General features: G+C 34.9%; 1 protein-coding gene across 1 annotated transcript; it reads left to right on the top strand.

Annotated features, from left to right (window-relative positions):
- The first annotated feature begins 240 nt into the window (after positions 1 to 240).
- Positions 241 to 13847, top strand: LOC136024751 (transforming growth factor-beta-induced protein ig-h3-like). The gene is made up of 6 exons (XM_065700196.1): positions 241 to 399; positions 2841 to 3063; positions 8395 to 8603; positions 9835 to 10033; positions 11622 to 11834; positions 13692 to 13847. The coding sequence occupies exons 1-6, from the start codon at positions 343 to 345 to the stop codon at positions 13778 to 13780; spliced, it is 990 nt and encodes a 329-aa protein (XP_065556268.1). The 5' UTR covers positions 241 to 342; the 3' UTR covers positions 13781 to 13847.
- The last annotated feature ends 320 nt before the right edge of the window (positions 13848 to 14167 follow it).

Below are 14167 nucleotides of genomic sequence, written 5' to 3'. Positions count from 1 at the left end.
GGTTCATAACTTCCCCTACTGTCAAAAGAACTTGAAATACCTTCATTTAGAAAATAGATCCACGGATGACCTTTAGGGGGTACCCCTATGGGTGTACACTTAAGATGGCTGAATATATTTTGTAGTGCATTGCCCTATCGTTTTGTACATCTTCTTATATGCCTTTGCATAAATAATAGCTGTTACGTAAAACACGCTTTAAAACACGCAACTGTGCATGGTGATTATTTTGCTTCCTTTATTTTTGTTTTGGCGTTATATAACTAAACAGGTTGTAAAACAAGTATATATATATAGATTTGACTACCATCAAATTTATCAGTTGATATTCTAACAGCCAACATGAAGCAGTTTGTTATGATCTTGGCCTGTGGTCTTGCCCTAGCGTCAGCTGTGCCGGTAAGTTCGTGCTCTTTTCTTAGGTCTTAACGTGCCTATTTAATGGGAGGTGTTGCTTCTAGTACTATGAAGAATTTCCTTAAAATAAATTTTAAATTAAAAATAATCGTGGTTTAGAACATAAAACAACGGATTCAAATCTTGTTTTAAAGATAAACCAGAATGCAAAGGGAAGGAGGATTTATTTTTTTACCTGTCCATTCTATGGGCAGATAAAAGACATGATTTCGGTTGAAATTACATTTGCAAATAGCAAATAAAATCTTTATTTGCTGAAATTTCGTCCACTCGAATTTGCCCTTTCTGATAAAGTGTAGATCTTGAACCTCTATGTTTTCTGATGAAAATTTGAAGTTAAAAATAATCTGAGAAATTTGAAGTTAAAAATAATCATAGTTTAGAAAATAAAACGACGGATCCATATCTTGTTTTAAAGATAAAAAAGAATACAAAGGGGAGAAGAATTTTTTTTATCTGCCCATTCTAATTAATGAGGAAGTGTAGATTTTGCAACCTCTATATTTTCTGATGAAAATGCAAATTAAAAAAACTACCTTTTTCGGACAAAAGTAAGGAGCAATACTGAAACCCAAAATAACTAGTAATTAATCTATAAATATAGCTAAGCTTATCTTCCTTTCAAGTTTTAACGTTGCTCTTTATTTTAACTTAAAAAAATATATATTCAATTTATGTGCGTCTTTTGACAATGCATTGAAGGTTATTTTAAATGTCAGCGAATACATGCTTATTATTTTTAAAGGTGGATTCACCAAGCGAATTTTACATCTCGGACCCCCCCCCCCCTTCATACCCTCCCCGTCTATGCATGTATACTTATGAATTTAATGTTTTATTGCACGCTAAAAAAAAGAAAAATAATAATAAGACGTTCACACACTCAGGTTTGTCCTATTTAGTAAAATAAATTCCCCTAATTGAAGGTAGACTATGAGGTCGATCACTTGAAATTACCTTAAATAGCATTTTTCTGCAAAAGAGGGGAAAATACTATTGAGTTTCTGGTTAGTGATGATAAAAGCCAAAGTAAATCATATCGAAACGATGAGTTAAATCACTTTGATATGATTTGAACAACAGTAAAACATAGAAAATTTGGACCCAAAATGTAATTTTGATTGCTTTAGATACCCCATTTTCCCCTATGAAAAATATCCTCTGGCCTCTCTCCTAATCTTGGGTATGCGAAATCAGGCAAAACTGCATGACAGTACGTTTTATGCCCTGACTTCATTATGACTCTTTTAGGCGAATGGGGGTAAATAAAAACAATTTTTTTTACATCGAAAAATAGAATTTTCTTGAAAAAGTTACTTCAAATGCACCTGATTTGTCTTTTCATCCTTAAAAGTACCAATGAAGACTAGGGCTAACTGAAAAAGTAAAAAAGCACGGACGATTTGGCCTAAAAAGCCATAATGAAGACACTGCCTTACTCTAGAGACGGCTCGGATTGGCCGTTTACTTGGTAAAAACCAAATGTAAGTTTAGGTCTGAACGCGTTACCGTATGTCACTATAACTTATGAAACTGTAAGGCTATTTCAAAAGCCTTTTGGTTGTTTAACCAATTGAGCAAAATTTTTATTCCATTTTTCGTTGATCCTAGTCGCGTCAAAAATAGTATTGCGCCACAACATGGCAAAAACAGAAACATTTCTGGGGGATCATGTCTTTTTTGCATAAAAAGAGCCACAAAATAAAAATTTCAACAAAGGGGAAACAAAAGGGCAACAAAACTCTGAGTTTTCATTAGAATTACCCCCTCTTTTCTCATCCCCTCTTTTGTTATTTTACAGCAAGCTGTAAGCATAGCCAGAGTCTACCCCGCTTAAAATGGGTCCCTGGAGAAATTCTAAGGAAAAACACGGGAAGTGTTTGATTAAGTACCCCCTCCCTGCATTGTACTCCCGACCGAAGGCATAAAGTCAGGAGATCAGTACATGCGCAACGCATACCATTGGTCATCATGGGAAAAAAGTGTAAAGTTATGCGGCTTCCCCCATGGAGGGGCTATTAAACGGAGATCAGCATTCCCAGCTCAAACATGAGTCCTTTCATTACCCTCTTTTTACCCTTTGCTCACTTTGCGATGCTTTGTGAGTTATTTTTTGTAGGTATGATGATAAGTAAGAAAAGATTTATTTCGGAGGTATTTTTAGCTATTTAAGCTATTTTTAGCTATTTAGCTATTTTTAGCTATTTAGCTATTTTTAGCTATTTACAAGCCACAAGCTAACTGTTCTAAACTCTAATCTATGTATTGCTAGCTGATGCCAATGTAATCCTTTATTTTGGCAAATAGATTAGAAAAAACATAGGATGAAAAAAAACACAACCATAATGTCAAGCCTCCTCTTTCCCCCTTTCTCTCTTGATGAAATTGTCCACTAGAGAGTTAACATTTGAATTCTCTTTTAGTATGCAGGACATCACCATAGGACTCCGTCTCACGGCCAACAACGATATGGAGTTCCTCAAGCTCACCCAGCTCAACCAGGCCAAGTTCAACAAAGGGGCCAACCAGTCCAAGCCAAGGCTGCCACCCCCAAGAATATCCCCGGTGTAGCCACAGATCTCGGAGCATCTACACTTGTTGACTTAGTTATCAAAGCTGGCCTTGCTGATGCTCTTTCTGGACCTGGTAAGACCTTTGATGATATTTTAGCAGAAAAGGGGTAGAGGTAATTTAAAGCTTATCGGAATACATAAGTAAAATCTTTTATTTAGGTTAGACTGGTAACAACTGCTATTTATTATGATGCAGTTGATAAGTATGCTAAACATTATAGAAATAGTTCAGTAACTAAAGCATACCAATGTTACGACGCCATTACATTATCTGGATGGAGTGGAGAACAAGGTTTCCACCTCAGCCTTGCTTATCAATTTTCTTCTGAGGAGATTTGCCCGGGGAGCTAACAGTGGGCAATGTGGGCCTATTTTTTTTAAGAAGAGGGTTTTATTCCTAATATTTCTTGAAAATCTTTGGAATTGCAACTTAAAAGTCACTTTCAAGTTATTAGTCTTTGTTTGTTTTTTTCTTCTTTCTAACAGTTCGTGGTAACGAACTGTAGTAAGGAGCGACCCGGCTCAATAGTAACCAAAAGTCTAAAAAATGGAATTTTAGTACCAATAGCTACATCAAAAGAATTGCATTTTAATGCTGATTTTAAATATATAAGTTTCATCAAGTTTAGTATTACCCATCAAAAGTTACAAGCCTGAGAAAATTTGCGTTGTTTTAGAAAATAGGGGGAAACACCCCCTAAAAGTCATAGAATCTTAACGGAAATCACACCATCAGATTCAGCGTGTCAGAGAACCCTACTGTAGAAGTTTCAAGCTCCTATCTACAAAAATGTGGAATTTTATATTTTTTGCCAGAAGGCAGATCACGGATACGTATTTTTTTTTTTTTTTTTTTTTTTTTTTTTTTTTTTTTATTTATTTTTTTTTTTTTGTCCAGGGGTCATCGTATCGACCCAGTTGTCCTAGAATGTTGCAAGAGGGCTCATTCTAACGGAAATGAAAAGTTCTAGTGCTCTTTTTAAGTAACCAAAAAATTGAAGGGCACCTAGGCCCCCTCCCACGCTAATTATTTTCCCAAAGTCAACGGATCAAAATTCTGAGATAGCCATTTTATTCAGCGTAGTCGAAAAACCTTATAACTATGCATTTGGGGACGAGTTACTCCCCCACAGTCCCCGTGGGAGGGGTTACAAGTTCAAAACTTTGACCAGTGCTTACATATAGTAATGGTTATTGGGATGTGTACAGGCGTTTTCTGGAGGATTTTTTGGCTGGAGGCAGGGGTTGAGAAGAGGGGGATATGCTGGGGGAACTTTCCATCGAGGAATTTGTCATGGGGGAAGAAATTTTCCATAAAGGGGGGCGGGATTTACTAGCATTACTTAAAAAAAACAATAAAAAGTTTTTTTCAGCTGGGAGTAAGCAGCAGCATTAAAACTTAAAACGAACAGAAATTATTACCCATATGAGGGGCTCACCTCCTCCTAATACCTCGCTCTTTACGCTAAAGTATTTTTAGTAATTTCAACTATTTATTCGGCGGCTTTTGTGATTCAGGGGTCATTCTTAATGAATTGGGACAAAATTTAAGCTTTAGTGTAAAGAGCGAGGTACTGACGAGGGGGCAAACCCCCTCATATATGTAATAAAAACATAAGAATACAAAAGTTCTTTACGTAACCTAATTTATAAGTTACATATATCTTTTACTTATAAAAAGATTCGTAAAAAATTAAAAGTTCTAGTTGCCTTTTTAATTAACCGAAAATCGGAGGGCAACTGGGCTTCCTCCCCCGCTCTTTTTTTCTCAAAATCATTCGATCAAAATTATGAGAATGCCATTTAGCCAAAAGAAATAAATATACAAATTTTTTTTTAATTATTCCTCTGCGGAGAGCCAAAATCAAAACATGCATTGATTCAAAAACGTTCAGAAATTAAATAAAAAAAATAAGTTTTTTTAAATGAAAGTAAGGAGCGACATTAAAACTTAAAACGAACAAAAATTACTCTGTATATGAAAGGGGCTTTTCCTTCTCAACGCCCCGCTCTTTACGCTAAAGTTTTTTTACTGTTTTAAAATGTAGAGTTAAGAGAAAGAGTCAAAGTTTAGCGTAAAGAGCGGGGCGTTGAGAAGGAAAAGCCCCTTTCATATACGGAGTAATTTTTGTTCGTTTTAAGTTTTAATGTCGATCCTTACTTTCATTTAAAAAACTTGTTTTTTTTTATTTAATTTTTTAGATAGAGCGTGTGGCTAAGTGCATTTTTATGACAATTTTTATTCTTTTCTTTTCTCTTAAGGTCAGAAAAACCCTTCAAAATAGTGCCCAAACTACAGTTCTTGAATGTTTAGGAGTTTTGCGAGAGGGGGGGGGACTGTTTTAGCTAAACATTAAAGTAATAAACAATTTCTAACTTTTTCTGGTTTCAGATTTTCATTTGATTAGAAATCATTCCAAATTATTTCTTGTAATATGTTCGGATCTTGATAAGTCTTTAACAAGATAAGTTTTATAGACTATATTAAATATTAAATATGTATTTTTCAAGACACAAGAGCATTTATCCCCAAACAAACTATTCCACTGCAATAGGTATATTGCCCAAGCGGTTGTGTAGGGCTAAACAAATTCAACACTAAAACAAAGAATTTACAATACTAAAACAATTATTAGTATTAGGAGCACATCTCCCCTTCTCTGCACTGCATCCAGTAATGAGTTGCAATTATCGAATTTTGTCCCAAAGCGCTTATTACAAGCTATTACAATATCGTTTTCAAACAGTTCGTGGTAACAAACTGTAGTAAGGAGCGACCCGGCTCAACAGTAAACGAAACTCTAAAAAACAGAATTTCGATGCTAAAAGATATATCAAAAGAATCGTATTTTTATGCTGATTTTAAACATATAAGTTTCATCAAATTTAGTCTTTGTCATCAAAAGTTACAAGCCTAAGAAAATTTGCCTTATTTTGGAAAATATGGGGAAACACCCCCTAAAATTCATAGATTCTTAACTAAATAACACCATCGCATTCAGCGTATCAGAGAACCCTATAGCAAAAATGTCAAGCTCCTATCTACAAAAATGTGGAATTTCGTGTTCTTGCCAGAAGACAGATCACGGGTGCGTGTTTAATTGTTTTTTGTTTGTTTTTTTTCCGGGGTTATCGCATCGACCAAGTGGTCCTAAAATGTTGCAAGAGGGCTCATTTTAACGGGAATGAAAAGTTCTAGTGCCCTTTTTAAGTGACCAAAAAATTGGAGGGCACCTAAGCCCCTCCCACGCTCATTTTTTTTCCAAAGTCAACGGATCAAAATTTGAGATAGCTATTTTATTCAGCATGGTCGAAAACTATAATAGCTATGTGTTTGGGAATGACTTACTCCCCAAAGTTCCTGGGGGAGGGGCTGCAAGTTATAAACTTTGACCATTGTTTACATACAGTAATGGTTATTGGGAAGTGTACAGACCTTTTCAGGGGGATTTTTTTGGTTTGGGGGTGGGGTTGAGGGGAGAGGGTTATGTGGGAGGGTCTTTCCTTGGAGGAATATGTTATGGGGGAAGAGAAATTCAATGAAAAGGGCGCGGGATTTTCTAGCATTACTATAAAAAACAATGAAAAATAAACATGAAAAGTTTTTTCAATTGAAAGTAAGGAGTAGAATTAAAACTTAAAACGAAGAGAGATTATTACGCATATGAGGGGTTCTAAAAATACTTTAGCATAAAGAGCGGGGTATTTAGGAGGAGATAAATACCTCGCTCTTTATACTAAAGTATTTTTAGTAATTTGAACTATTTATTCTACGGCCTTTCTGATTCAGGGGTCATTCTTAAAGAATTGGGACAAAACTTAAAATTAATTGTAAAAAGCGAGGTATTAGCGAGGGGACAAACCCCCTCATATACATAATAAAAATATAAGAATATAAAAGTTTGTTACGTAAGTTAATTCTTAAGTTATGTATATTTTTTACTAATAAAAACGTTCGTTAAATATTAAAAGTTCGAGTTGCCTTTTCAGAGTAACCGAAAAATTGGAGGGCAACTAGGCCTCCTTCCCCACCCCTTATTTCTCAAAATCGTCTGATCAAAACTAAGATAAAGCTATTTAGCCAAAAAAAGAATTGATATGCAAATTTCATTTTAATAATTTATGTGTGGAGAGCCAAAATGAAACATGGATTAGTTCAAAACGTTCAGAATAAAAAACTACTTTTTTTTTAACTGAAAGTAAGGAGCGACATTAAAACTTAAAACGAACAGAAAATACTCCGTACATGAAATGGGCTGTCCCCTCAGCAATCTCTCACTCTTTACGCAAAATTTGACTCTTTGTCACAGCTCTACTTTTTAAAACAGTAAAAAACTTTAGCGTAAAGAGCGAGGCGCTGAGGAGGGCACAACCCATTTCATATACGGAGTAATTTCTGTTCGTTTTAAGTTTTAATGTGGCTCTTTGCTTTCAGTTAAAAAAAACTAGTTTTTTTATTTAACAAGACTGGAAGACCCAAAAAATTAAAGGAAAACTTTAAATTTGTTTTAAAAGATAAAACTTTTATTTCCAAGAATCAGTAGAGTAATTTTGAGGATCTGTTGTAAGCAGTCTTGGGCTAACGATGGGCTGTATCTCCAGAGTTTATGTTTACAATAAATTAGATAAGCTTATAATATATATGATTGTATTATAATAATCAGTTTTTTCAATAGGATAAAAAAAAATCGATATCAAGACTCCCTATTATTTTTAAATTCTACATTGTATTTTTTTTGTTTACTTCTTTGCTACTTATTAGCGTAGTTAATTTATTTTTTTTTTATCAAATTTCCGAATTATTCATTGTCTGAATTTTTTTATTTTCTTGTACTATAATTTTTTCTGTTCTTCCTTTCTGAAGGGCAGTGGGATCGGCTTAATATTTTTAGTTAATCTAATCTTGGTTAATTTAGAAAAAAAATTTCTTGACAATCTTTTTCCATAAGATTTTTGTAATTTTTTGGAACAAAACTTTAGCTGATGTAAATTAAAAGGAGTAATGCCACAAACTTTTAATTTGAAACCAGAGTAGAAAAAAATTGATTGTTTTTTTTTCTGTCACGAGAATTACAGACACACTGTGCTTGAAAAAGGGTTTTTATTTCTCCACGACAGTGACAAATTTTGATATTCAAATCTGTATTTTCGAACACTTTATAAATCATAAAATAGGATATATCAATAGCACTTATTTAATTTCAGAGAAAAAACTTAAATCAAACTTTTAACAAAATACCAAAGGATGTTTTCTAATTACGGCAGGTGATTTGTTTGTTCAAAATACTTCTTTTGAAAATGTTTAAGGCGATCCTTATAATTTGGCTCGTTTAGACGTTACTTCAGCATGATTACTCAGAGGGTGCTTTAGAAGAAAAAATAGTAATTTGCCAAACATTTGCAGGACCATTCACTGTTTTTGCCCCGACAAACGATGCTTTTGCCGCCCTTCCCAAGCCCACACTCGACGCACTTGGACAAGATACTGCACTCCTCAAAAAAGTCTTGTTGTACCACGTTGTCCAAGGCGAAGTGCCATCTACAGCTCTTGCCAATGACATTACAGCTCCAACTCTTCAAGGTGCTAAAGTTCGTGTTAACATTTACGGAGATGTAAGTATTCTAGTGGGTGTTATATATAATTTATTGAAGTCGTAGTGGGGGAGGGATGTAACTTGAAACTTCCAAAGAAAAGTGAAAAGTTCAAAGGATGGGCGAAAAGCACTTTGGACGAACAAGTACATTAGCTTGAGTATATAATATACAAGAAGATATAATATTTTTATCCAAATATCAAATCTTCGAATCTCTTCTGGAGGGCTGGGAGGGGGGCTTCAGGCTATTTTACGGAAAAGCTGTTTTTGACAGTATTAAATAATGAATCAAAATATTTTCTGGTGATCATCTTTACTAGTTTCGTCAGATTTTGCTCCTTAGCCACTTGATACTTTTAGGCTACAGACAGTATTTTGAGTGTATTTTTTTTTAAATAGCGAAGAGGAATTGGGTAAAAAACATTTTATTTAATAATAAATGGCAAAACTAAAGGTTCAATTTAGCAATGGACTTGAATTTTTTCTCTTCTTTCTTATCATTTTTTCCTCTTTTGAGATCAAATAGTGCTTCGAAAATGTGCTAGAAAAAGTGGTTATACATCTCGAAGTGGAGTAACAATTTGAAATCAAATACTCTTCAAATTTAACAGTAAAATCTTGGAGATTTGTCAAATCTTGCTTGTTTTCAACTTCAAAATCTTGCTCAAGACCATAGTTTTGGATAATTTTCAAAACTTTGCTAAAATCCTGGAGATTCCTCGAAATCTTGTTTTGAGATAGCTTAAAATCCTTCCACAAAATCTTGCTCATTTTGGCCATTTGCTGGTCATTTGTATTTAGTCGTATCAAATACAATCCATCTTAAATTTAGTAAATATTGCTAAATTGGAAATATATTATATCATAGGTACCGATGAGGGATTGGATCACCTCTCTCTTAACCAGCAAACATGTATCGAAAGGCTAGAAAATCTAGTAGTGAGAAAAAAAAGGATAACCGCTAAGCAAATTTTTTTAATATTACCTAAACAAATACAGAGAAAACAGAAATGAAGTGTATACCCAACTTTTCCCCACTCTAGAATAGTAAATAAGCATAAAAGCTCAATATTTAGGAAAATTACAAGAAAAATACCTGATATAGAAAAATTGATCTATTTAAAACCTCTGCCTACATCGAGTATTTGTTGCACCTGATCGCATACCCCATCCAGCCGGGTATAACCCCACCCAGTTATATAAATACCATTAATTGAAGGTATATTTTCAATATTTATTGTTCTTTCAAGGCCATTACTGCTGATGGTGCTCAAGTTATCAAACCAGATGTACGTGCCTCCAATGGAATAATCCATGTTGTAGACAGAGTCCTCTATCCTATCCCAGAAACAGCAATTCCATCAGTCCTTATCAACGATCCTCAACAGAGATTCACTACTTTGGTAACAGCTGTTAAGGAGGCTGATCTAGTCGAAACGCTTCAAGCTGGTAAGTTCTAAATAGGTGAAAAGAAACGAACCCAATAATTCTCTTATTCAGGGAAAAACATTAGACAAATCGAAAGTAATGTATTTTTGTGTGTCTCTTATGGATTGTGTAATCCAGTGGCAAAGCCACAGCTCCTCCATACGTTGAAGAGTTTTAATAAAGCAGGGTCAAAAGACCCCTATTGCATTTAAGACAGGGATTCTATGGACCCGTGGAATTATTCGAGGTATGGAAACTATTGTTATGGGTATGGGAGAACATTGGACGACATACACGATAGTAATAAAGAGGGTTTTAGTTTCTAACTGCAAAAATTAGGTCATTTACATAAATTAAGTTCCTAATATAACTTGAATTCTTACCGTTTGGAATTCATTAAATGTACTCTTATTACGGGGCTTGAACGCTGAACGGGGTTTGAGAATTGGTTATCGTTCAAGTTATTGTTCCTAATATGATTCAAGATTTCTATGTAAAAAGAAGGGTTTCGGTAAGGCTTTCCAAAAAAATGGCTACCTGGAGGACATGGTAATCAGTTAAGCATATAATGCAACAGAGAATAGTATAGAGTGTATTGTATTAAAATAACCTGACTTAAGGGAAACCCCAAAAATACCAATAGGTTTATACAAAGGGTCTCCACTCATTTGTTTGCTATTTAAGACAGAGATCTCTAAAACCCATCCATCTTGATAAATGTGCTGCTAAGATATTTTTGGAGTGTTGTGTTCCTCTGGGTAAATCTTTAAAAGTTCCGAGGATGTGCGCGGATATAATGATATTTCTTTTAATATTTATCTAAGTAAACATTGTCCATACGTAATCATTTTCCATTAGTAATTGTTGGACAGTATTCAGAAATCTGTTTCAGTATTTGGCCCTTCCGGTAAAAGGAGGGGCGGGTCTTTGAAATTGTCAAAAGCTTCCTGAGATTTGAGTATATCTAATAAAGTTTAGAAGTATTGTGGGCTCAGGTCATTGCCAATATGTCTACCTACCATTCAAACCTTAAGCCTGACGTGAACTCATAAATTGAAATGTAAAGCTGAAGAATTCATAATGAAAAAGGGTGCTTTTATGATATAAGTCCTACATAATATTTTTCATATATGTTTCTCTAACACTCAATCCTGATGAAATATACAAGAGTAAGATTAAAATATAATACTTCAGAAACAAATGTGGGCTATATATTTGCACATAATAGGGGGGGGGGGAGTGGAGGGTGTAAAGTATAGCGGGTCTATTTCTCTGACGCTCAATCCTAATGAGATATTGAAAAGTATGATGGAAATATAATACTTTATTAACCAAATTATAGGAATTACAGAGGTACTTCCCGGCAAATTTATTTGCCGGAAAGTCAGAGCCCAGGCAAGTAGTTAAACTTGAATCTTGTATCTAATGACCAAATGAATAACTTTAACAAAGTGCAAAAATTTTAAGCATCCCAACCTCTCAACCTCCATATTAAAATTAATCGAAAAAATTTAAACGAACTGCAAACTGCAAACGCGCAATGTTACAATTTGACTTTAACTATTACATAAAAATGCTATAAATTCATTAAATTATTCCACAATTCTAGACGGACCCTATACTCTATTTGCTCCAACCAACGATGCCTTTAACGCCCTACCTGCCGGAACTCTTGATGGTCTTTTAAAAGATAAAGCAGCATTGAGAAACGTACTTCTTGGTCACGTTGTTCCAGGAACCATCTTCGCTAAAGGTGTCCCTGCTGCCGGGGCTGTACCTGCCGTTAGAAGTGGCACCCAAATCAGCGTCCGAAAGTCTGCTGGTAAGATATTGAATTTTTTATTGTTATTGTTTTGTATTAATTAAGAGGGTAGTAGGTCCGTCTAATGGAAATATCTACCTTGCAAATAGAGTCATCTATCCTATCCTATACACTGTAATTTTATCATTCCTTATTAATGATCCTCAGCAAGGGTTTACTATTTTGATAAGGAGGCTGATCCAGCTAAAACACTTCAAACTGGGACGTCATTTATTTCAAAATTGGGTATAAGCCCAGGACTGCATTCAAAGCTTTGATGCTTCTAGGCCCTTGCTAGGCCTAGCCACTCCATTTTTGTGACATTTTTGGGGAAATATCCGAAAACTCTACAATAATGGAAGCACTTAACAGAGCCGCAGCTGACGAGCCATAAAAGAGAGGTGATGCCTGATTCTCAGCTGTAATTCTTGGGAGACATCTGACAGGTTATTAGTAGCTACGAAATTCCTGTGTTTTTTTTTCTAAAATCACTTTTCTGTGAATAGGCAGTGTGGCGGCCGAGTACATCTAGAACTTCGACGATAAGTCCCAAAAGTCTAGCTTTGTTAAGACAGAATCACTCAGTAGTCATTTATTGTGTTCTGTGGCATTGTGTGCCCCTATGCCCGGGCCTAGTGGGCCAACGGGTAAATCTGGGCCTGTATAAGCCTAGAATTGGGGCTATTGAAAAGGAACACATTACGTGAAGGAAATTCTGCTATACTTTGCTCTCTCCCACACACATAATGTGCAAAGCCCAAATTACATATTTCCCATGTATTTTTCCATGCGTCACTCTTGTTCAACCCGTCAACTCGTAAATTGAATTAGCGCTTACACAAAATCAAGGAACGGAAAAACACATGGGAAACATATAATTTTTGCTATATTTTTGATTAGTAGGGGGGGGGGGAGTTTAAAGAAAAGTGAAAGTGCCTTCAAAATGTTTAACTACATTTTTTTGCTTAGTCTAAAGAAATAATTGTTTTCTTAATATGTTTCCTTCTCAGTTGTTCAATTCTAGGTTTATCCCCCAAACTGAACTCCCAAACTTTCTTATTTGAAGGTATATAATGACATCTAGACAAGACATGGTTGTTAACCGAGTCCAAAATGATACAAAAGTGTCTTTGTAATTGATATCTTACTTATGTATAGCTTGAGCAGAAAAAAATAGGTTAGTTATTTGAAATAAAAATTCAACTAGGGAGGAATAAAGAGTTTTGTTACCTATAAAATGTTTTGATTCAAAGACCTTTCGTTCTAGCTACTTGCTTGATATTCTTTCCAAAAGAGCCAATCAGTTTTGAAAAAGGCGGAGTTACTTATCTCGCCATAGATTGCGTTTTCTCTGTTTAGCTAGATTTGTTACTCATTATTAGCTTTTCTTGGACCACATTACATTCAAAATTGTTGATAAAATCAAAATTACACACGACTGCTTAAAAAAATGCAAGGGCAAACCCTTGCAGGGCTCCCACTTTTCCAAAAAAACCTCCCCATTTATATTCCACCTCCCATGGACCGCTTTGCTGTCATACCTCCAGCTATAAAAAAAACTTTCGTCCCCTACATTTTGGAAAAACAAATAAAACATCCCTCTACTTCCCCACTTCTTATTACTCGTTACAGGCGCTGCTCATGTTTTGTATTTATTTGTTCCCTTTTCCCCCTTCGTTCTTAAGACCTAATGTTGTGATTGAGGGCTGAAGCTCTTTTCAATCACGGGAGCTCTTCCCCATTTCAGTAAATTTTTATGTTTTATATAAAAACATAATATTTTCTTCATTTTAAGTGATCTTTTTTACATTTTGTAAATCTTTTTTCAGTTATTTATGAAGTAACAATTAACTAACTTTGATCTAATTTCTTTTTCAGGTGGTGTCAGTGTAAATGATGCAAATGTTATCCAAGCTGACCTCCCAGCAACAAATGGCGTCATCCATGTCATCAACAAAGTGATATAAACAAAAATTGTATTGTAATTTGTTTTGTTTTCTTACGATTTTTTACGAGTAAAACATGCGTATTGTATATCCTTTTACAAATTTAATGTCGCGGGTGATATACTACTACTTACAACTCATAGCAGGACCAAGCTGCCTGATGCCAATTCAGCTCCATAGACTCCTCCTCCTTCACAATCTATTCAAAATCTTCCTTTTTACACCCTCCCAAGAGGTTCCAATTTGTCTTAATTTTTCCTTGTGACCTACTCCCAAACCAATCGGGTACAACTAGCTTTTTATTCTGTCCTAACTGTTTGGCCGATAAATATAAAGTTTATATTTATCTTCAAAACCTAACCCTGCCTTCTTAACCTTTTCTCATTTTAAGGGGGATACAACCAAATT

Source organism: Artemia franciscana, chromosome 3 (assembly GCF_032884065.1).
Source record: "Artemia franciscana chromosome 3, ASM3288406v1, whole genome shotgun sequence".
NCBI lineage: Eukaryota > Metazoa > Arthropoda > Branchiopoda > Anostraca > Artemiidae > Artemia > Artemia franciscana.
Note: the sequence above shows the minus strand (reverse complement) of the source record. Positions and strands in the feature narration are given on the sequence as shown.

What these genes read in the sequence shown, in the direction of transcription:
- LOC136024751 (XM_065700196.1), top strand. Translation starts at nt 343, where the DNA reads ATGAAGCAGTTTGTTATGATCTTGGCCTGTGGTCTTGCCCTAGCGTCA. An exon ending in TGATGCTCTTTCTGGACCTG is followed by an intron (nt 3,064 to 8,394) that starts GTAAGACCTTTG and finishes AAACATTTGCAG; the next exon opens with GACCATTCACTGTTTTTGCC. An exon ending in CAGCGTCCGAAAGTCTGCTG is followed by an intron (nt 11,835 to 13,691) that starts GTAAGATATTGA and finishes TTTCTTTTTCAG; the next exon opens with GTGGTGTCAGTGTAAATGAT.